We start from the raw sequence: 24522 nt of genomic DNA on the forward strand, positions 1-24522 counted from the left end.
ACATTTTAAAATATGCGGCGTTCATGGCTCTCTCAGCCAAAAAGGTTCCTGACCCCTGTTCTAGACTGTGTAGCAGGGCTATCTCACCGAACCAATCTGACAGCTGTGGGATTCGGGTGGTTTTCCACAGTCTTGGAATGACACCTTTTTTTTTTTTAAATGCAGCCAAACCAAAGCCCAACCCCTGGGACTACACAGAGGATTTTTTTTAGGAAGCCAGGTAAGTTAATTATATTGTAATCCAAACGCTTATAGAAGGGAGAAAGGCATTTTTGCACTGCAGCTGTAATGGGCTTCTGCAACCTATCTTTAGTGAAAATTAGGTCCCTGGTGACAGGTTCCCTATAAATGACTATAATGCCTAAGGGAAACTATAACAGAGATGACATTTCCAATCATTTTTTATTCTCCATATTATTTCACGCTTTAGTATTCCAGTTACTGGAGACCGGTTGCTTATTCAGGGGTTTGTTCTGATTAGAGATGAGCGGACCCAACCCGTTTGGCAGCTCCACATAACCAGGACATGTTGTGTGATGGGCTGCAGAGAGGCAAATATAAGATACCACTAGTCACATCCTGGTTGCCTCCAGATGCCTGGATCCGGGGACCTGGACCCCAGTGTATAAATCTGCTATAACCTAAAGTCCTATTTCAAGTAATAAACATCCATCACTCAGTGGCTGATAACAGCGAATGGTCCCGTCCATGGAGGCGTCCACACAGCAGTCACTTATCAGTCAGAGGTCCTCCGCCGCCTTTCCTCCTTGTCCACCATACATTGTTTTAAGCCAATTTTGGCGTCTTCCAATTTGGGGTTCAGCTCTAACACCTTCTGGAAATCTTTAATAGCTTCATCATAGAATCCTGCAGTAAAAATACTGTTACCTTATTGGCCACGCATTATACATTGTATTCTTATACAACAGATGTAACGAAGGCAAAAAAAAAAAAAAACTCAAATGAAGTATGAAATCGAGGGCTTCAAAAATCCCCCGAAATCTGATATTTAGATAGAACGGAATGTGTCCCAGGCTTTGACCATTCAAATCTGCAGACAGTGCCCAAGTGTGTTTTGTTAGTGGCAGCGGTGAAAAATGCTTTTATATTCCAGGTTTGTAGCTGGACTGGTATGTGAGATCTCTTCACTGAACACAACAATGCCCCCCCCCCCCCTGCTGTAGCAGCTTCTGCTTGAATATTACAGCACTTACTTGGGAGGGAGGGGCTGTGCAGCAGTATAGTGAAGAGATCTGCCAAATAAGCGTACAAGTCCAGCTTCAATCCTGGAACATAAACGCTTTTTTTTTTTTTTTTTTTTTTTTTGCATAGTCCTGCTTCTACTAACAAAATATATAATTACACAGATGTCCAACATCTAACACTGTCTTTAGCTTTGTGTAGTCATCCTGCTGATAAGTTGGGTAAAAACTTCCTAGTAAGGGGGTCATCTAGCCCATGAGACTGGTGGATGTGGTGTATGTGGGAGACAACTCCTAAGAATAGCAGCACTCACCAAGTCGATACAGGATCAAGCCTCTGTTGTAATAAGGAACCTCAAATTTGGGGTTCACTCGTATCGCCTCAGTGTAATCGTCCATAGCCTCATAGAAGTCAACGCGGAAATATTTAATCTGCCCCCGGTTGTTGTAGGCAACGGCGAGCTCATCCGTGCTGCATTTGCTGCGGGATACAAGGACAAGTGATTATAGCGACAAGTACCGTATATATATATATATAATTCACAAGGGTCTGTAGGGAGAGGTGTAATCCATAGGACATCATGGCGGCGGCGGATGGTAGCCCCACATGACCAAACCAGATATGAGCACATACATCCTGGTAACACACTGCTCCTCGGTATCTCCGGACTCTGGACCAGACTAAGGACTGTGGCGTCTTCTTACACATTCCTCCGTCTTTTCCTGGTTATTCTATAACTTCATATACAGCAGTAACCAGCACTATATCCTGACTATAACACCCTCCATACAGGACGACTGCTCTAATAGGTCAATTTTAAAGGGGCAACCAGGGCCCAGTGAATGGTGGTGGGGGGCCCCTGGGTGAAAAAACAAATGTGGGCCCCCAAATCCTTATTTATTAACAGACTTCGGGGTTGGTGGTCCCAAGGCTCAGGCTCTGGGTACCCACCCTATAATCCAACTCTAGGGGGGGCAACCATGACACTGCCCAATAATCCGACGTGTTATTCTCTTTTCTTACCTCAGGCCCCATAGTCATGGAAAGCCCCTTTAAGTAACAGCAGGGGAGGCTATAATCGCAGTGATGTCACCACCATTACATGAGAGTCTCACCTGTTGCGCTCACACCTCTCTATGATCTTCCCGTACAGCTCCTCGGCGGCCTCCAGGTGACGCTTCTCTAGCTCCGCGTTGGCGGTGTGCAGTGCGCCGCGCTCCATTCTACATCTATAGGACAAGAATTCACCAGATTGTAATATAAATACATTAAAAAATCCACAACTACATCCTCATCTACAGGTCACAGAGACCCCGGCGAACAAAACAACGCGGCGCCCGTCCTGCCATCATCTATCTAATGCGCTCGGTTTTCTAAAATGACCTGATTCACCCTGAAAACTGCATATTTGATGTTGATATGCACCGGTTGATGCTGCACCGTGTGAATGCACACTTACAGGCAACATAACAGCTTGAAGGTATTTAAGGGTAACTACATGTAAAGTACAGGCACTCTTCCCTCTGATGCATGCTGGGACTTGTAGTTCCTCGTCTGTATAATGTAGCAGCCCTTCTAGGGGCACAGAGTCTGTATATACGATCATGATCACACCTGTCCGCACAGCCCTGCAGCCCACTACACCCCAAACTCACCAGCACATCCGGGAGCCCGCGGGTCATGTGACTCTCCTGCCTGTGCGCGTCCTCGCAGCGCGCACCCGCGGATTGATTACCGGGAGGCGGGGTCGCTGTATTCCCGGTCTAGCGCGCGCTCCGGCGCCACCTGCTGGCGGCTGCTATTACTACACTAGTGTAAGACAGTAGAGCTGTGATCATGCAGCAGCCAGTTATTAAAGGGCCACTCCAGAATCCAGTACATGAGGAGCTCATATAGTCTGTACTGGACTGTTAATCTAGTAACTTATTTAGGATCCAAGGAATTTAGAGGAGAACAGTAATCAGCCCCTTATCAGTGGAGAGAGATGGTGGATTATGGATCTATAGTGACTACTAATGTACATCCCCGGGTTCCACCATAACTGGACACTTCTTAACTAGCTGTGCAGGCAGTTTGCACTAGAAATAACGTGCAAAGTCCAACAGAAAACCGACGTAAGGGCCTTAGTAAATGTGGGCCACTATTTTTAGGTGTCAGGTCCTGCTTTATAGCAAATGACTGCGCCCCTGATGCGCCTCCCCTCCCCCCCCCCCATTTTTGCTGCAGGTGGTGCTGCCTGAGACAAGTGGCTCAACTCGCCTCATGGATGGCGCACCCCTACTGTCCTGGCCCCCACACAGTGCCACTCCAGGAAGCTGACAGCACACAGCAAAGTCTTCACCAAAGACCCAATGGTGTAGAAGGAAGCTGATGGCTCCCTGCATAACCATTGTGTCACCCCAGGACATACCTCCAGCCACCAAATCTCCACCAAAAGTCATCAGCCTGAGTTCTTTCCTTAGACCATACCTGGACATTATCTGCAGATGTAGTCTTCCACTGCAAGTGTCAGGGGGCACCAGTGTGGTGAAGGGTCTGTACAATCTTTAGGTAGGTGGCCACATGATACTAGTACCTAACACAATCCTTCTCTTGGTAGGTGCTGACCACTACTTACCTGGGCCTTTCATTGAGAACATCTGACCCGGTCATTACCATCACAATGTGGCCCTTGTCACAGTCTCTTAGATTGTGGATGTTTTTGCTTGTCCAGCACACACACCTCAGGAACTGCTTGTTCAGGAGCTGCCTGTCACATAGCACCCCGGACAGGTGTCCGTCAATCCCCCCCACCGCTGTATCATAGTATCATAGTATATAAGGCTGGAAAAAGACACAAGTCCATCAAGTCCAACCTTTAAGAATTAAATAAATGTTTTATCCCCATAACCCGTGATATTTTTGCTCTCCAGAAAGTCATCCAGGCCTCTCTTGAACATGTACATAGAGTCCGCCATAACAACCTCCTGCAGCAGAGAGTTCCATAGTCTCACTCCTCGTACAGTAAAGAACCTTTGTCTATGGTGATGGTAGAACCTCCTCTCCTCTAGGCGTAGAGGATGCCCCCTGTCTATGGTGATGGTAGAACCTCCTCTCCTCTAGGTGTAGAGGATGCCCCCTGTCTATGGTGATGGTAGAACTGCCTCTCCTCTAGGTGTAGAGGATGCCCCCTGTCTATGGTGATGGTAGAATCGCCTCTACTCTAGGTGTAGAGGATGTCCCCTGTCTATGGTGATGGTAGAATCGCCTCTACTCTAGGTGTAGAGGATGCCCCCTGTCTATGGTGATGGTAGAACCGCCTCTCCTCTAGGTGTAGAGGATGTCCCCTGTCTATGGTGATGGTAGAATCGCCTCTACTCTAGGTGTAGAGGATGCCCCCTGTCTATGGTGATGGTAGAACCGCCTCTACTCTAGGTGTAGAGGATGCCCCCTGTCTATGGTGATGGTAGAACCTCCTCTCCTCTAGGTGTAGAGGATGCCCCTGTCTATGGTGATGGTAGAACCACCTCTCCTCTAGGTGTAGAGGATTCCCCCTGTCTATGGTGATGGTAGAACTGCCTCTCCTCTAGGTGTAGAGGATGCCCCCTGTCTATGGTGATGGTAGAATCGCCTCTACTCTAGGTGTAGAGGATGCCCCCTGTCTATGGTGATGGTAGAACCGCCTCTACTCTAGGTGTAGAGGATTTCCCCTGTCTATGGTGATGGTAGAACCACCTCTCCTCTAGGTATAGAGTATGCCTCCTGTCTATGGTGATGGTAGAACCTCCTCTCCTCTAGGTGTAGAGGATGTCCCCTGTCTATGGTGATGGTAGAATCGCCTCTCCTCTAGGTGTACAGTATGACCCCTGTCTATGGTGATGGTAGAACCTCCTCTCCTCTAGGTGTAGAGGATGCCCCCTGTCTATGGTGATGGTAAAACCTCCTCTCCTCTAGGTGTAGAGGATGCCTCCTGTCTATGGTGATGGTAGAACCACCTCTCCTCTAGGTGTAGAGGATGTCCCCTGTCTATGGTGATGGTAGAATCGCCTCTCCTCTAGGTGTAGAGGATGCCCCCTGTCTATGGTGATGGTAGAGCCGCCTCTCCTCTAGGTGTAGAGGATTCCCCTTGTCTATGGTGATGGTAGAACCTCCTCTCCTCTAGGTGTAGAGGATGCCCCCTGTCTATGGTGATGGTAGAGCCGCCTCTCCTCTAGGTGTAGAGGATTCCCCCTGTCTATGGTGATGGTAGAACCTCCTCTCCTCTAGGTGTAGAGGATGCCCCTGTCTATGGTGATGGTAGAACCTCCTCTTCTCTAGGTGTAGAGGATGCCCTATGTCTATGGTTATGGTAGAACCTCCTCTCCTCTAGGTGTAGAGAATGCCCCCTGTCTATGGTGATGGTAGAACCTCCTCTCCTCTAGGTGTAGAGGATGCCCCCTGTCTATGGTGATGGTAGAACCTCCTCTCCTCTAGGCGTAGAGGATGCCCCCTGTCTATGGTGATGGTAGAACCACCTCTCCTCTAGGTGTAGAGGATGCCCCCTGTCTATGGTGATGGTAGAACCTCCTCTCCTCTAGGCGTAGAGGATGTCCCCTGTCTATGGTGATGGTAGAACCGCCTCTCCTCTAGGTGTTGTGGATGCCCCCTGTCTATGGTGATGGGAGAACCTCCTCTCCTCTAGGTGTTGTGGATGCCCCCTGTCTATAGTGATGGTAGAACCTCATCTCCTCTAGGTGTAGAGGATGTCCCCTGTCTATGGTGATGGTAGAACCGCCTCTCCACTAGGTGTAGAGGATGCCCCCTGTCTATGGTGATGGTAGAACCACCTCTCTTCTAGGTGTAGAGGATGCCCCCTGTCTATGGTGATGATATATTCTCCTCTCCTCTAGGTGTAGAGGATGCCGCCTGTCTATGGTGATGGTAGAACCTCCTCTCCTCTAGGTGTAGAGGATGCCCCCTGTCTATGGTGATGGTAGAACTGCCTCTCCTCTAGGTATAGAGGATGTCCCCTGTCTATGGTGATGGTAGAACTGCCTCTCCTCTAGGTGTAGAGGATGCCCCCTGTCTATGGTGATGGTAGAACCTCCTCTCCTCTAGGTGTAGAGGATGCCCCCTGTCTATGGTGATAGTAGAACCTCCTCTCCTCTAGGTGTACAGTATGACCCCTGTCTATGGTGATGGTAGAACCTCCTCTCCTCTAGGTGTAGAGAATGCCCCCTGTCTATGGTGATGGTAGAATCGCCTCTCCTCTAGGTGTAGAGGATGCCCCCTGTCTATGGTGATGGTAGAATCTCCTCTCCTCTAGGTGTAGAGGATGCCCCTGTCTATGGTGATGGTAGAACCTCCTCTCCTGTAGGCGTAGAGGATGCCCCCTGTCTATGGTGATGGTAGAACCACCTCTCCTCTAGGTGTAGAGGATGTCCCCTGTCTATGGTGATGGTAGAACCTCCTCTCCTCTAGGTGTACAGTATGACCCCTGTCTATGGTGATGGTAGAACCTCCTCTCCTCTAGGTGTAGAGGATGCCCCCTGTCTATGGTGATGGTAGAACTGCCTCTCCTCTAGGTGTAGAGGATGCCCCCTGTCTATGGTGATGGTAGAACCACCTCTCCTCTAGGTGTAGAGAATGCCCCCTGTCTATGGTGATGGTAGTACCACCTCTCCTCTAGGTGTAGAGGATGCCCCCTGTCTATGGTGATGGTAGTACCACCTCTCCTCTAGGTGTAGAGGATGCCCCCTGTCTATGGTGATGGTAGAACCACCTCTCTTCTAGGTGTAGAGGATGTCCCCTGTCTATGGTGATGGTAGATCCTCCTTTCCTCTAGGTGTAGAGGATGCCCCCTGTCTATGGTGATGGTAGAACCTCCTCTCCTCTAGGCGTAGAGGATGCTCCCTGTCTATGGTGATGGTAGAACCTCCTCTCCTCTAGATGTAGAGGATGCCCCCTGTCTATGGTGATGGTAGAATCGCCTCTCCTCTAGGCGTAGAGGATGCCCCCTTGTCCTGGTCACAGGTATAAAAAGATCTTTGGAGAGATCCTTGTACTGTCCGTTCAGGTATTTGTACATTGTAATGAGGTCTCCCCTCAGTCGTCTTTTTTCTAAACTGAATAATCCCAAATTTTGTAATCTGTCAGTGTATTCTAATCCCCCATTCCCCTAATAATCCTGGTTGCTCTCCTCTGCACCCGTTCCAGCTCTACTATATCCTTTTTATACACTGGTGCCCAAAACTGTACACAATATTCAATGTGTGGTCTGACTAGGGATTTGTATAAGGGCAAAACTATGTCTTTATCATGAGAATCTATTCCTCTCTTGATACATCCCATTATTTTATTTGCTTTAGCAGCAGCCGCCTGGCTCTGGTCACTAAAATTAAGTTTACCATCCACCAATACCCCCAAGTCCTTTTCAGCTCCAGTTTTACCAAGTAATTGACCGTTTAGAACAGGGGTCAGGAACCTTTTTGGCTGAGAGAGCCGGGAACACCACATATTTAAAAATATAATTCTGCGAGAGCCATGCAATATGCGCATGCCTTCCAGTAAATAGGTAGCCACATTACATGGTCCCAAGTACATAGGTAGCCACAGGCCATGCCCCCCATTAGATAGGTAGCCACAGCACATTCCCCCCAGTATATTGGTAATCACGGCACATGTCCCCACCAGTAGATAGGTAGCCACAGCACATGCCCCCAAGTAGATAGGTAGCCACAGTAAATACCTCCCAGTAGATAAGTAGCCCCATCACATGCCCCCAGGCCCCAGTAGATAGGTAGTCACAGCACATGCCCCCAGGCCCCAGTAGAAAGGTAATCACAGCACATGGCTCCCAGTAGATAGATAGTGTCAGCACATACTTGCCCCCAGTAGATAGGTAGCGCCAGCACATGCCCTCAGTAGATAGGTAGTCACAGCAAAACAAAAAAGAAAATACTCCCCTACCTGCTCTCCCTTCAACAGCTTCTCATCACTCCCGCACTCTTCTCTATGACCCAGGCACCGCTGCCACCGTTGCTTAGGCAATGGCACTTGGGTCATAGAGAGGAGTGGATGCAGCTCTACTCTATGACACAGGTGCTGTCACCTTAAAATCTTAATGTGTAACACTGTCTAATTAATGTATTGTAAATAAAAAGAGTTACAAGCACACAAGCTAGATATACACCAAGCTGAAAAATATAATACAAAGTCAGCTAGACGGCGATGTCCCGTTGGTGGTAACATCCCTGTCTGCGTCCAGTGGTCATCGCTGTGTGTGTCTTAGATGTACACACTGCCAATCTATGTTAATCAATGATTTGTCTGAGAGCCAGATGCAGCCATCAAAAGAGCCACATATGGCTCCCGAGCCATAGGTTCCCTACCCCTGGTTTAGAACATAATTATACTTTTTGTTTCCATGGCCCAAGTGCATAACTTTACATTTATCTACATTAAACCTCATCCACCATTTCTCTGCCCACTCCTCAAGCTTCCACAAATCCCTCTGTAATGCTAAACTATCAACCTCAGTATTTATTACTTTACACAGCTTAGTATCATCTGCAAATATTGAAACTTGACTGTGTAAACCCACTACAAGGTCATTAATAAAAATATTAAAAAGAAGTGGCCCCAATACTGACCCCTGTGGCACTCCACTGGTAACGTCAACCGAATCTGAGAATGTGCCATTAATGACCACCCTCTGTTTTCTATCACTAAGCCAATTACTTACCCAAATACACAGATTTTCTCCTATTCCCAGCAGTCTCATTTTATATACCAACCTTTTATGTGGCACGGTGTCAAATGCCTTTGAAAAGTCCAAATATACAACATCCACAGCGTCCCCCAGATCCAGTCTTGAACTTACCTCCTCGTAGAAACCAATCAGATTAGTCTGACAGGACCGATCTCTCATAAACCCATGCTGACGCTGGGTTATAAGGTTGTGCACAGTGAGATACTCCAGGATAGCATCTCTAATAAACCCCTCAAATATTTTCCCCACCACAGCAGTTAGACTTACGGGTCTGTAGTTTCCAGGATCGCTATTTGATCCTTTTTTGTGTATTGGTACCACATTTGCTATGCGCCATTCCTGTGGAACATAACCAGTCCTCAGTGAATCTTCAAATATTAAAAATAACGGTCTGTCTATCACCGTACATAATTCATGCAGAACCCGGGGGTGTATGCCATCTGGCCCAGGTGATTTATCTATCTTAGTGGTTGCGAGGCGGCGCCGTACCTCTTCCTGGGTTAAACTGTTGACATTATAAAAAGAATTTATATTATTCCTCATTGTGTCTTCCACCAGGGGATTTTCCTGGGTAAAGACAGTTGAGAAGGCGACATTCAGTAGATTGGCCCTTTCCTCATCTCCTTCCACCATGACCCCCATGTTATTTCTAAGGGGACCCGCACTCTCTGTTTTTAGTTTCTTATCATTTATATACTTGAAAAATAATTTGGGATTATTTTTGCTCTCCCTGGCAATATTTCTCTCAGTCTCTATTTTTGCGGCCTTTATCTGCTTTTTACAGGATTTATTTTTCTCTCTATAATCCTGTAATGCCTCATCGCTACCTTCACGTTTTAGCACCTTAAACGCTTTATCTTTCTCGCTTATTGCTTTCCTTACAAGACTATTTAGCCACATTGGCTTTTTCTTGCTCCTCTTATGCTTTTTGCCATAAGGTATGTGTTTCTCACAGGACTTTTTCAGAATATATGAGAAAAAGTCCCATTTTTTTTTTTTGGGGGGGGGGGGGGGCTTTTGTCTTTGAGAACATTATCCCAGTCTATGCCTTTAAGGTCTTCCCTTAGTTGCTGAAAATTTGCCCTCCTGAAGTTTAGAGTGTTGGTTGCCCCTTCACTAACGCTCTTAGTAAAGCGTAATACAAAATCAATGATATTATGATCACTATTCCCCAGGTTCCCCCCCAACCTGTAGTTTTGATACCCTATCAGGTCTGTTGGTAAGGATAAGGTCCAGCAGTGCCCCCCCTCTTGTTGGCTCCAGGACTAGTTGCGACAGGTAATTGTCTTTTGTTGTTGACAAGAACCTGCTGCCTTTGAAGGACCTGCAGGTTTCTGCCCCCCAGTCAATATCTGGGTAATTGAAGTCCCCCATGATAAGGACTTCACCATGCTTTGAAGTCGCATCCATTTCACTTGTACAGACCCCTGACTCCCCCGCTCTCACAGCTCGCTGCCTCCATCACAGGTACAGCCTGTAACCCGCTCACCATTGTCCCGTCACTCGCTGTAACGTCAGGGACGGCAAAATACACAAAGGAAGGTTTATGTTTATGGGAAGTTTGACAGCAAACGGTTAATAGTAAAAATGTTTCTGTTCGGCGCAGTAATTCCTGTCACTACACGCAATAAATGCGTCGCCTCGAAGATTGTGGACGAGGCTCTCGGCTTCCAAATTCGAGAGATTTCAAGCAACACATGACCTGGTTACTGGAGGATAAGTGAGAGACATAATCATCTACAGTCAGCGCCGCTAGAGAATCCAGGAAAATACTGCACTAAAGGAATTATCACCGGATCAGAACTTTTTTGGGATAAAAATCTGCATTAAAGTCAGAGGTCACAGCCGCAGTTATACGGAGATATAATAGGCGCTGCTTATCTCCCTCCCCGCAAAGGAAATCTGTGAAGAATAGCTTTTGCAAGACGTTCCTGTATAAAGCTCCGGTAGAAGAGGTTCTGCAGCAGCTTCAGTGTGCTTCATACAGTGTCCCACATCTGTACTTCTTAGCTTTGATCTGTTAGGGTTTCGGAGTGATTAGTGACCACAATGTAGCTACAGCGCTATGGGAAGTCAGAGGTAGCCTGAGACACGCCCCCTGCCTTGTCATTGGTCCAGGCTGCTGCTCTCTCCTCTCCTTCCTCGGATTGGCTGCTGTGTATAACACAAGTCTATGTCACTGGAAGGAGGAGTATTGGAGGCAATGGAGTATTACTATACTAGTTACAATAATAGGGAGAATGTAATTGATGTAACTTTGATTACCTTCTAATCGGAGAAGGTCTGAACACAGGGACCCTCCACCAATCATGTGAATGTGCGTCCAGTTCCCCCATCTGAACAAGTCAAGCACCCATACTCCTACTCCATTTATTGAACAACAATTCAAGCACCTATACTGCCACTCTATTTATAGAGGAACAAGTCAAGCACCCATACTGCCTCTCCATTTATTAAGGAACAGTCAAGCACCCATACTGCCTCTCCATTTATTGAGAAAAAGGTCAAGCACCCATACTGCCACTCCATTTATTAAGGAACAGTCAAGCACCCATACTGCCTCTCCATTTATAGAGAAACAAGTCAAGCACCCATACTGCCTCTCCATTTATAGAGAAACAAGTCAAGCACCCATACTGCCTCTCCATTTATTGAGAAAAAAGTCAAGCACCCATACTGCCTCTCCATTTATTGAGAAAAAAGTCAAGCACCCATACTGCCTCTCCATTCACTGAGCAACAAGTAAGGCACTCATACTGCCTCTCCATTTATTAAGGAACAAGTCAAGCACCCATACTGCCACTCCATTTATAGGGGAACAAGTCAAGCACCCATACTGCCTCTCCATTCACTGGGCAACAAGTAAGGCACCCATACTGCCTCTCCATTTATTAAGGAACAAGTCAAGCACCCACACTGCCACTCCATTTATAGAGAAACAAGTAAAGCACCAACACTGCCACTCAATTTATATAGGAATAAGTCAAGCACCCATACTGCCTCTCCATTCATTGAGCAACAATTCAAGCACCTACACTGCCACTCCATATATAGAGGAACAAGTCAAGCACCCATACTGCCACTCCATATATGGAGGAACAAGTAAAGCACCCATACTGAATCTCCATTTATTAAGGAACAAGTCAAGCACCCATACTGCCTCTCCATTTATAGAGGAACAAGTCAAGCACCCATACTGCCTCTCCATTTATAGAGGAACAAGTCAAGCACCCATACTGCCTCTCCATTTATAGAGGAACAAGTCAAGCACCCATACTGCCACTCCATATATAGAGGAACAAGTAAAGCACCCATACTGAATCTCCATTTATTAAGGAACAAGTCAAGCACCCATACTGCCTCTCAATTTATTAAGGAACAAGTCAAGCACCCACACTGCCACTCCATTTATAGAGAAACAAGTAAAGCACCAATACTGCCACTCAATTTATATAGGAATAAGTCAAGCACCCATACTGCCTCTCCATTCATTGAGAAACAATTCAAGCACCTACACTGCCACTCCATATATAGAGGAACAAGTCAAGCACCCATACTGCCACTCCATATATAGAGGAACAAGTAAAGCACCCATACTGAATCTCCATTTATTAAGGAACAAGTCAAGCACCCATACTGCCTCTCCATTTATAGAGGAAAAAGTCAAGCACCCATACTGCCTCTTCATTCATTCCCTTCTGATTGCACGATGCCATATATGGATATCTCAGCAGCTGCCATGAATAAGCAGGAAAGTCATTAGTAAATATATAACTTTTATTTACATTATAAAATGACGTTGGCTGGAGGTTATTAGGATATGGAGCTATGACAGAGAGGGCAGAAGCTGTAAGCAGCGATTTCCCGGTCCTGCACGCCGTGGTTACAGACGCTGCACATCCAGAACTGATACTCAGTGATGGGTCTTCCTGAAGCGATGCATGTTGGGAGCTTACCTTCCCCTCTATGAGGAGTAAAATGAGATTTTAAATTATACCACAACATATTATTCATCAATAATTACACATTTTTATATATATAGCATAGACATACGGTATTATTCCAGCTACTTGTATAGAGGGCTGGGGGTGCACTAGACATACGGTATTATTCCAGCTACTTGTATAGAGGGCTGGGGGTGCACTAGACATACGGTATTATTCCAGCTACTTGTATAGAGGGCTGGGGGTGCACTAGACATACGGTATTATTCCAGCTACTTGTATAGAGGGCTGGGGGTGCACTAGACATACGGTATTATTCCAGCTACTTGTATAGAGGGCTGGGGGTGCACTAGACATACGGTATTATTCCAGCTACTTGTATAGAGGGCTGGGGGTGCACTAGACATACGGTATTATTCCAGCTACTTGTATAGAGGGCTGGGGGTGCACTAGACATACGGTATTATTCCAGATACTTGTATAGAGGGCTGGGGGTGCACTAGACATACGCTATTATTCCAGCTACTTGTATAGAGGGCTGGGGGTGCACTAGACATACGGTATTATTCCAGCTACTTGTATTGAGGGCTGGGGGTGCACTAGACATACGCTATTATTCCAGCTACTTGTATAGAGGGCTGGGGGTGCAGTAGACATACGGTATTATTCCAGCTACTTGTATAGAGGGCTGGGGGTGCACTAGACATACGCTATTATTCCAGCTACTTGTATAGAGGGCTGGGGGTGCACTAGACATACGCTATTATTCCAGCTACTTGTATAGAGGGCTGGGGGTGCACTAGACATACGGTATTATTCCAGCTACTTGTATAGAGGGCTGGGGGTGCACTAGACATACGCTATTATTCCAGCTACTTGTATAGAGGGCTGGGGGTGCACTAGACATACGGTATTATTCCAGATACTTGTATAGAGGGCTGGGGGTGCACTAGACATACGGTATTATTCCAGCTACTTGTATAGAGGGCTGGGGGTGCACTAGACATACGGTATTATTCCAGCTACTTGTATAGAGGGCTGGGGGTGCAGTAGACATACGGTATTATTCCAGCTACTTGTATAGAGGGCTGGGGGTGCACTAGACATACGGTATTATTCCAGCTACTTGTATAGAGGGCTGGGGGTGCACTAGACATACGGTATTATTCCAGCTACTTGTATAGAGGGCTGGGGGTGCACTAGACATACGGTATTATTCCCGCTACTTGTATAGAGGGCTGGGGGTGCACTAGACATACGGTATTATTCCAGCTACTTGTATAGAGGGCTGGGGGTGCACTAGACATACGGTATTATTCCAGCTACTTGTATAGAGGGCTGGGGGTGCACTAGACATACGGTATTATTCCAGCTACTTGTATAGAGGGCTGGGGGTGCACTAGACATACAGTATTATTCCCGCTACTTGTATAGAGGGCTGGGGGTGCAGTAGACATACGGTATTATTCCAGCTACTTGTATAGAGGGCTGGGGGTGCACTAGACATACGCTATTATTCCAGCTACTTGTATAGAGGGCTGGGGGTGCACTAGACATACGGTATTATTCCCGCTACTTGTATAGAGGGCTGGGGGTGCACTAGACATACGCTATTATTCCAGCTACTTGTATAGAGGGCTGGGGGTGCACTAGACATACGGTATTATTCCAGATACTTGTACAGAGGGCTGGGGGTACACTAGACATACGGTATTATTCCAGCTACTTGTATAGAGGGCTGGGGGTGCACTAGACATACGGTATTATTCCAGCTACTTGTATAGAGGGCTGGGGGTGCACTAGACATACAGTATTATTCCCGCTACTTGTATAGAGGGCTGGGGGTGCACTAGACATACGGTATTATTCCAGCTACTTGTATAGAGGGCTGGGGGTGCACTAGACATACGGTATTATTCCAGCTACTTGTATAGAGGGCTGGGGGTGCACTAGACATACGGTATTATTCCAGCTACTTGTATAGAGGGCTGGGGGTGCACTAGACATACAGTATTATTCCAGCTACTTGTATAGCGGGCTGGGGGTGCACTAGACATACGGTATTATTCCAGCTACTTGTATAGAGGGCTGGGGGTGCACTAGACATACGGTATTATTCCCGCTACTTGTATAGGGGGCTGGGGGTGCACTAGACATACGGTATTATTCCAGCTACTTGTATAGAGGGCTGGGGGTGCACTAGACATACGGTATTATTCCAGCTACTTGTATAGAGGGCTGGGGGTGTACTAGACATACGGTATTATTCCAGCTACTTGTATAGAGGGCTGGGGGTGTACTAGACATACAGTATTATTCCAGCTACTTGTATAGAGGGCGGCGGTATTATTCCCGCTATAAAGTAGGGCACCACCTCTAGCATCAGTACATTACACACTGTACTCACCCATCAGACAGGACATCTACATCCGCCTTGCGGCTGTCCTTGGGGCTGTGCTTGGTGAAGATTTCCAGGGCCAGGTCTTCATACTGCTGCTTCTGCTCGGGGCCCAATGTCTCTAAAGACTCCAGTTTGATGAAGGCCTTAGAAGACGTCCCGAAGGCTCTGTTAGCGCAGGCGCAGAGTGCCACCAGGGAGTAGATCTCTACAGCCGGGATGATGTCCTCATAGTCTCGCAGATGGAGAGCTGCAAGTGACAAAGAAAGGTTAAAGAAGATTCCTTTAAATTAGGTTTGATAAATATCCCCGCAGGAGGGGGGGAGGTGCTTTCGGGGGGTCTAGTCTCTGGGCCTGTGTACTGGTCATTATCAGTAGTAGTAACAAGGGTGGGACCTCCACCGATGGCACATGGATGGTTTCCCGCTTTGCCTAAATGTGGACTGGATCGTCCCCTTGAATGTGCAGTACTCCTCTAAGGCTCCGGATCTTTCCTGGCCATTCCCAAGAACATAACCCTAGTTCCTATAGGCATGGTCTTTTAGATTGTCCATCACCAGGTTTTACCCCACTAAACTACCAGACCCCTCAGGGAGGGAATGAAATGTCCTTTCTAGAATTTCCTCTTTTATGTGAAATCTCATCCATTGACCTACAAAATCTCCTCCAAAGTCGTGAAAATGAGCCAAAAATATGAGCGATGTAGCAGCTAAAACAACAGTTCTGGTATCATATTAAAGTTAGGAATTTCATCTTTCAGTTCGGATCAGGCCTGCATAAAAGCAAAGATTAGTGTTTAGTTGACCCAAACTGCAAAGTAGGGGTTTACTCCGAACTTTGCATGTTCAGGTCAACTCCCTCTCCTTTAGTGCCCGCAATGGGTGCTGCCACCTATAGCGGGTGTCAACTATTTAAATGTTGCTGGCAAAATTGCCAGCTGCATTTACATTACTGGCGTCCAATGACACATGCAGGTTGGTACCAAACCAAGACTACCAAAAATACAAGCAGTTAAGGTCATAATTGGGAAGTGGATCTTTATCTGCACCTTGCATTTCCCTCTTTATCTGTAACGCCTGTATCTCGGATTCTCTAGCTGCTACAGAGCTAATGATAGGGGCGTCTTAAGTGACGCTCCCCTTCAGCCTGTGAACTTGACTCACCTCTTGCAAAAGTGACTCTTCTCGGCTCATTTGGATATAACTTTGGAGGACATTTCACTAGTGGCATGCATGCACTGCTGCCATCCTCCTGCGCTGCCTGGATTACTACGTGTCTGCCATAGGACGTTTCATAGCTTGTCACCCTACGACCTGGGTACGTGGATGCATTGCTGGCAGCATATGGGAACATGTGACAATCATTGAATTCCACTGGGACATTGAGTGATAAAAAGTAAGTATTAAACAGTTAAACCTCTTTGAGCAAACCACATCATTTTGGGCAGAAAATTGGTCTTTTAAAAGAGTGGTCTGCTCATAGAGGGGCAACTTCCATAGAACATAATGACAAAAACAGACACTAAAAATTGGTCTTTGATTCTGGAGAGGTGTCACTGTATATGACTACATGTCACGTGAGGGACGTCTACATACCTGTCCTCATGGCAGCGTCTACATAGCCCTCGTAGAGCTGTCTCTGAGCCAGCAGGAAGAAATGGTAGGCCTCAGCCCCTCGCCAGGGGTTGTCCACTATGCGGTTATCTGATAGACTGTCCTCCTCCAGCAGACCAGCTATGGCGGATGTAGCCTGCAATATATGCACATAAATAAGACCGATATCAGATGCCAGGGAGGAGGTGAGAGGTCAGAGGTCGCCTACTACACTCCTCCAGTGTCCTGCTCTCTCTGTCCCCTGTGAGCTCAGGCTCCCCGTGCTGTCAGGGTGGGGGTGAGGTGTCAGAGGTCGTCTACTACACTCCTCCTGTGTCCTGCTCTTTCCATCCCCTGTGAGAACAGGGTCCCCATGCTATCAGGGTGGGGGTGAGGTGTCAGAGGTCGTCTACTACACTCCTCCTGTGTCCTGCTCTCTCCGTCCCCTGTGAGCTCAGGCTCCCCGTGCTGTCAGGGTGGGGGTGAGGTGTCAGAGGTCGTCTACTACACTCCTCCTGTGTCCTGCTCTTTCCATCCCCTGTGAGAACAGGGTCCCCATGCTATCAGGGTGGGGGTGAGGTGTCAGAGGTCGTCTACTACACTCCTCCTGTGTCCTGCTCTCTCCGTCCCCTGTGAGCTCAGGCTCCCCGTGCTGTCAGGGTGGGGGTGAGGTGTCAGAGGTCGTCTACTACACTCCTCCTGTGTCCTGCTCTCTCCATCCCCTGTGAGCACAGGGTCCCCGTGCTGTCAGGGTGGGGGTGAGAGGTCAGAGGTTGTCTACTACACTCCTCCAGTGTCCTGCTCTCTCCGTCCCCTGTGAGCACAGGGTCCCCGTGCTGTCAGGGTGGGGGTGAGAGGTCAGAGGTTGTCTACTACACTCCTCCTGTGTCCTGCTCTCTCCATCCCCTGTGAGCACAGGGTCCCCGTGCTGTCAGGGTGGGGGTGAGAGGTCAGAGGTTGTCTACTACACTCCTCCAGTGTCCTGCTCTCTCCGTCCCCTGTGAGCTCAGGCTCCCCGTGCTGTCAGGGTGGGGGTGAGGTGTCAGAGGTCGTCTACTACACTCCTCCTGTGTCCTGCTCTCTCCATCCCCTGTGAGCACAGGGTCCCCGTGCTGTCAGGGTGGGGGTGAGAGGTCAGAGGTTGTCTACTACACTCCTCCTGTGTCCTGCTCTCTCCATCCCCTGTGAGCACAGGGTCCCCGTGCTGTCAGGGTGGGGGTGAGAGGTCAGAGGTTGTCTACTACACTCCTCCTGTGTCCTGCTCTCTCCGCTCTCTGTGCTGTCACAGTGGATTATCTGGCAGAGGTGGCCCCTTTATTGCACCAGACTCTAGTGACAGCTGAGGGTAGACCATCAAAACCAATTCCTAGAAAACCCCTTTAACACCTTACCACCCACTATTTGGGTTTTTACCGTGGTCAATAAGGGCACTTCATCTGATCTGCCGTCTGCATCAGAAGAAGATTGCCAGACATCACAACCTTATTCTCCCGGAGCTGGGTGTTAGCAAAAGCTCCAATCCTGAGTTTTTAACCCCTAAGACATGGACCGTGCTGTCTACTCAGTTGCAGAAGGCGTGAGCTCCCTCTGTCATCCATTGCAGGGCTCTGATGATGTCACAAGGCAGCCAGGGGTCCACTGACACACCCCAGGGCTGCCTATGGCCTGTCCTAATGATGGCTGTGAGTGACTGTATAATGCACTGTGCTACATGAGTAGCCCAGTGTATTATACAAGAAATCAAACAAAAAATCTCATCTCAGGGTCCCTTTGTGTTACAAAGTAAAATTTAAAAAAAAAATCTAAAGTCTAAAAAGTAGAAGAAGAAGAAAAGAAAAGAAAGCATCACATAAAAATCCCCCACCCTTTGTAAAAATAACATGCATAAAAAAAAATCTACACCCGCACCAGCCAAGGCTAGAAAATTATAATATTATTTATTCTGCTTGACAAAAAGAAAAAAAGAAAAAACATTGCCCGAATTTAGATTATTTAATCATCCATCGTATAAAAATGAAAAAGATATTAAACGAGATCAAAAAACTTTATGTGTACAAATAAAAACTACAAGTCTGTATGCAAACCGGGATCGTGTACATTAAGTATATTGTAGAGAAAGGGTTAATAAGAGCTCATCAGTAGGAAACATGAAACCCAAAATTATGCTAATATAAAATCTATATAATAAAAATAATTTAGAGCTTGTAGAAGGGGTTGATGGTAGAAAACTGAGAAATAGTCTGGACAGTAATGTGGAAAATAATATTCCTGATACCAGTGATGGGTTTGGGCCTGGTCCTACCTCCGTCTGTTTCCCTTTGAGTTTCCCCCTCTGCGTGTTCTTCACGTGTGCGTGATATTGTTCCACCAGTAAAGCCGCCAGGACATACAACTTCTTCACACGCAGCGGCTTGGTGCGCTTCTTAGCCTCCTCATCAGCAATCTGAAAGAGCAGGAATAACCCTGAGTAATGTAACGTACAGTGCAGGAGCCGGACCAACCCTTAGGCTGCGCTCACACGTGGCGTTTTGAACGCGTTTTTGGCCCCTTTTTAAGCAGTCCGTTAAAAAACGCATGCGTTTTTGACAGGTTTTACCAATTATCTTAATTAAAACTGGTCAAAAAAAGCATGCGTTTTTTAACGGACTACTTGAAAAAGGGCCAAAAATGGGTTAAAAACGCCACGTGTGACCACAACCTAATACACACCCGTATGGACCACACTGCTAAGGTTAAAGGGAATCCGTCACCAGATTTTACCCCCATCAAACTATTAGTCCCCTCAGGTAGGGAATGAAGATTTCTATGTGAAATCTTTCCTGATTACCTATACAAAACAGTGTCTAAAGTCACGTGCTAATGAGCAGAGAGGAGTCACTTTTGGCCAGAAAGGAGTCAAGTTGAGAGGCTGCGGGATGAGTGTGTAATTTCAGACCTCTTTATCTATGGCTCTATGCAGGGCCGGCACCAGCACTGGGCATACCAGGGTAAGTGCCAGGGCCCAGAGCTGCTGGGGGGGGGGGGGGGGTAGCACATAGGGCTGTACATAAGGAATCTATGGGGTTGAGGGGTGGGGTTATGTAAAGTAACCATGAGGGGCTGATTGGTATGATGAACTAGGGAGTATATTAGGGAACAGGAGACTGTTTTCATTTCTGAATTTTTTTATTCTGCCATATGACTGCAAAGGGGCCCACTGAGGCTAACTGCATGGATTTCCATCATTTACCCTTGTTAGGGTAACACGCTTTACAGCCAAGTGGGCTAAAGGTGAGCCCCCCATTTGGGGATTGTTTTATTCCACCCTATGTTATTACCCGAGGCGCCGTCCTCCGTTTGTTGTTTTCTATTTTCTACTGTAAGGTTCCTTTAAATATGACACCAGGAGATGTTTCTAGGTGCTGGAGAACTGAAGACAGAACTCAAGACAGACGATCCCCCTGCAGCCTCTCAACTCATGCTAAATCTGACTCTTCTCTGCTCATTTGCATATGACATAGATGTCATTTTTATTAAAAATAAAGGTAAACGAGCAAAATTTCTAATAAAAGAGGGAATTGTAGAAAGGACTTTTCATACACCACTTGAAGGGACTGCTAGCTTAATGCGGTAAAAGTCCATTTAACCACAGGATAAAGAATAACTTGCTAAACGCCTGGGACCCCAGCGATCATGAAAACGAGAGAGCCCTGTACTCCCTAATGAATGAAGTGGCTGGTGGCTTGTACTCGGCTATATTCAGCAAAAGTGGCTTTACCAGGTCCCTTACTCGTGTGACCCACCAGGAATACTAGTTACCATCCCCTCATCCTCATAGTCTGTAAGCTCTTGTGTCACCCCCTCCTCCTCATAGACTGTAAGCTCTTGTGTCACCCCCTCATCCTTATTGTCTGTAAGCTCTTGTGTCACCCCCTCATCATCATAGACTGTAAGCTCTTGTGTCACCCCCTCATCCTCATAGACTGTAAGCTCTTGTGTCACCCCCTCATCCTCATAGACTGTAAGCTCTTGTGTCACCCCCTCATCCTCATAGACTGTAAGCTCTTGTGTCACCCCCTCATCCTCATAGACTGTAAGCTCTTGTGTCACCCCCTCATCCTCATAGACTGTAAGCTCTTGTGTCACCCCCTCATCCTCATAGACTGTAAGCTCTTGTCATCCCCTCATCCTCATAGTCTGTAAGCTCTTGTGTCACCCCCTCATCCTCATAGACTGTAAGCTCTTGTGTCACCCCCTCATCCTCATAGACTGTAAGCTCTTGTGTCACCCCCTCATCCTCATAGACTGTAAGCTCTTGTGTCACCCCCTCATCCTCATAGACTGTAAGCTCTTGTGTCACCCCCTCATCCTCATAGACTGTAAGCTCTTGTGTCACCCCCTCATCATCATAGACTGTAAGCTCTTGTGTCACCTTCTCATCCTCATAGACTGTAAGCTCTTGTGTCACCCCCTCATCCTCATAGACTGTAAGCTCTTGTGTCACCTCCTCATCCTCATAGACTGTAAGCTCTTGTGTCACCCCCTCATCCTCATAGACTGTAAGCTCTTGTGTCACCCCCTCATCCTCATAGACTGTAAGCTCTTGTGATCAGGGCCCTCACTCCCGTTGTCCCATATGACTGTTTGTACTCAGTAATATATTATAGTTGTATATGTCCCCTGTGATTGATGGCGCTATGTAAATAAAGATTATTATTTATTATGTGAGACTGGAGTCTGAGTTGCAGGGGAGTTTACACTTTGGGAATCTAATGGGTTAAACAGATGGGGTTGTGATTTCTGAACCTCCAAATCCAGCATCATCTACATGTACAGAGCAGGTCACATGACCTAACGCTCTTTCTACTTTTTTTTTCTACCAGGTTCTTAATACAAAATATGTCCCAAAACTGAGCGCTTTCAGTTCTGCGTCAATCTCATAAACAACCAGTAGAGGGCGGCGCTGCTCCATCTATGATCTCTATCTGCATGTACAATGGACATTTCTGTATGGAGGTCCGGGTCCTGGTTCTGGGTTATACTCCCTCACCTTGAACAAGAGCTTGGCCGCCTCCAGGAAGTGGTTGGCTTTGCGGTAAAGCTCAATGGCGTCCAGCGTCTTGTTCTTCTCCAGTAGGTGAGAGGCGTACTTGGCCAGTAAGGAGCCGATCTCCTTCATGTTGTGGCTCTTGGCGAGCTCCACCGCTTTATTCCACTGTAATAGAACAGGTTCTGGTCAGTTCCATATATGTCATGTAGTGTCCGCTATGTATGAACACGTATTGGGAGGAATCGAGCATAAAGGCAAGGGATATCGCATAGAGAAGCATCACGTTTATTATGAAAAACAGCAACAGCTTCTTGCAATATGGCGCCCCCTGTGAACACTGGTGGTGTCTGGTATTGCAGCTCAGCTTCACTATAATGAATGGGGCCCAATCACAGAACCATAGACAAATGGTCATGCTATAGAACCCCTTTAAGAAAGCCCATCAGCTCCTGATTAAAGGGGATGTCAGTAGGTTGAGAAACATGGCCGCTTTCTTCCAAAAACTGCTCCACACTTGAACAGGGGTGGCGCTGTTTCTGGAAGAAAGCAGCCAGGTATTTCAACCTCCGGACAACCCCTCTCACCTGTACTTTATGTGGCACTACAAGTCACAGCACAAAAACCTGTCCCGTCTACAAAGGAAGAAATCTATATCCAAATTCGGTACAAATCTGCACATCTTCCAGCCCCAAATCAAATCCATTGTCAATGTTGTCCAATTGTCCTGGAAATGTACATATAACCTCCTACAATCCTAGAAAACAAAGATTTTATTTTTAAGCTCCTATCTTGTTTCGCTCATTTTTCGGCAAATGTTTTCATTAGGGTTACTGTAAAAATTTGCAGATAAGAGGCAGGAGACGAGATAATATTCCCGATTTCCAGGACAACTGGAGCAAATTCAGTCAGAAGCGATTTGATCCCAAACCCGAATATTTTGAAGCTACGCTTCAGCGATTAGAACCTGGAGGGGGCGCTCACAGGTAGCGTTTACATTTATTTTCTAAACGCAATTCAACATCTGTGGAGAGAAGATTTGCATTATTGATTGCGTTAACACTGCGCCAACGCGGGCTAACACTGCACCCACAGTGGGGGTCATTTACTAAGGACCCGATTCACGTTTTCCCGACGTGTTACCCGAATATTTCCGATTTGCGCCGATTGTACCCGAATTGCCCCGGGATTTTGGCGCACGCGATCGGATTGTGGCGCATCGGCGCCGGCATGCGCGCAACGGAAATCGAGGGGCGTGGCCGAACGAGAACCCAACGTATTCGGAAAAACCGCCACATTTAAGAACGGGAAATGTGTCGCTCGGGACGCGCTTACCTTCACTCAGCCCGAGCCGGTGAACTCCAGCACGTTCAGATGCTTTTCAGTGCAGCAGCGCCACCTGGTGGACGGCGGAGGAACTACCTTATTAAATCCCGGTCGGACCCAAATCCAGCGCAGAGAACGCACCACTGGATCACGAATGGACCGGGTAAGTAAATCTGCCCCAGTGTGTTAACATAAACACAATGTAAACAGAGTCACTTTCCTCTCTGCATCTATTGCATCCTACACGCTCCTCCATCGGTTTCTGCCGGTCCGGTCACCACCTGGCGAGGTCCAGAACAACTGATGCACTGGATCAGAAACCAGCCACAGGATCCAGTCTGCTGTCAGATCTGAGCGATACACTGAGGGCAAACTACACGGGATCATGATGGACCCTTCCCTTATGACTACATGACCTTCTATTATATACAGGTCAGGGTTGTGCTGAAAGCAGAGACTGGAATATACACGGGGCGCGGGAACCTTGAGAAGAATTTCACACCAGCTACAATCCTCGGCTGTTAGAAATGAATGGCGCGTTATGCCTATGGCCGCCCTGCTAGACCAGAAGAAGCGTCAGGAACGCGGCTACAGCGACACAAGGTCAGGTCATCACGTGCGCAGACCGTGACCTATCACCCCTGGTGTTTGCAAACAATAGGAAAAATGCAGATGAAATACAGCGCAGGTCATGTACATATCACACAGACACGTCACATTCATGGCAGCAGCTCTAGAATGTACACAGAGGAGATCTGATGCTATAATGTATAGAGGAGCAGGATGTATATACTGTATTACATGGGGATACAGTGACCAGTGACATCACTGCGCCTGACAGAGGAGGCAACATGTCATCAGAACCTGCCAGGCCCCAATCTTCCAGGTAACGCAGCAAGTACGATGCTACTTTCAACAAATAATTGATTTTGATTTTGCAAATAAAAGTTAAACAATTTTCAAATATACTGTATCGATTTTTTTTCTAGATCTCTGCTTGCTGTCATTTTATAGGAAGATTCATAGTGGATAATCACCAATCCTTGGTCATGTGATGTCACACAGGTGCACGGCTCGTTATATCACTGGTCATGTGATGTCACACAGGTGCACGGCTCGTTATATCACTGGTCATGTGATGTCACACAGGTGCACAGCTTGCTATTTCACTGGTCATGTGATGTCACACAGGTGCACGGTTCATTATATCCTGGTTATTTGATGTCACACAGGTGCATGGCTCATTATTTCCCTGGTCATGTGATGTCACATGTGCACGACTCGTTATATATCTCTGGTCATGT

General features: G+C 47.1%; 2 protein-coding genes across 3 annotated transcripts in view; both read right to left on the reverse strand.

Annotated features, from left to right (window-relative positions):
- Positions 1–383: 383 nt before the first annotated feature.
- TTC32 (tetratricopeptide repeat domain 32) lies at positions 384–2977 on the reverse strand. Of its 2 annotated transcripts, none has more exons than XM_072139656.1 (4): positions 2859–2977; positions 2319–2432; positions 1517–1683; positions 384–867 (listed from the first exon to the last, which is right to left on the reverse strand). In XM_072139656.1, exons 2-4 carry the CDS (start codon positions 2423–2425, stop codon positions 737–739), a joined length of 405 nt encoding a protein of 134 aa, XP_071995757.1. In that variant the 5' UTR covers positions 2426–2432; positions 2859–2977; the 3' UTR covers positions 384–736. The 2 variants fall into 2 exon arrangements, with proteins under 2 accessions (XP_071995757.1, XP_071995758.1); XM_072139657.1 differs by lacking the exon at positions 2859–2977 and adding an exon at positions 2663–2787.
- Positions 2978–12695: 9718 nt separating this feature from the next.
- WDR35 (WD repeat domain 35) overlaps positions 12696–24522 on the reverse strand; it is a 37113-nt gene continuing 25286 nt past the window's right edge. The window contains exons 25-29 of the mRNA XM_072143627.1: positions 21896–22060; positions 19169–19309; positions 16870–17023; positions 15284–15524; positions 12696–12896 (exon numbers count right to left, since the gene is read on the reverse strand). Of these exons, the coding sequence (XP_071999728.1) occupies positions 12746–12896; positions 15284–15524; positions 16870–17023; positions 19169–19309; positions 21896–22060 (852 nt within the window). The 3' untranslated portion in view covers positions 12696–12745. The remainder of the gene's footprint in view (positions 12897–15283; positions 15525–16869; positions 17024–19168; positions 19310–21895; positions 22061–24522) is intronic.

Source organism: Engystomops pustulosus, chromosome 3, assembly GCF_040894005.1.
Source record: "Engystomops pustulosus chromosome 3, aEngPut4.maternal, whole genome shotgun sequence".
Classification (NCBI taxonomy): Eukaryota; Metazoa; Chordata; class Amphibia; order Anura; family Leptodactylidae; genus Engystomops; species Engystomops pustulosus.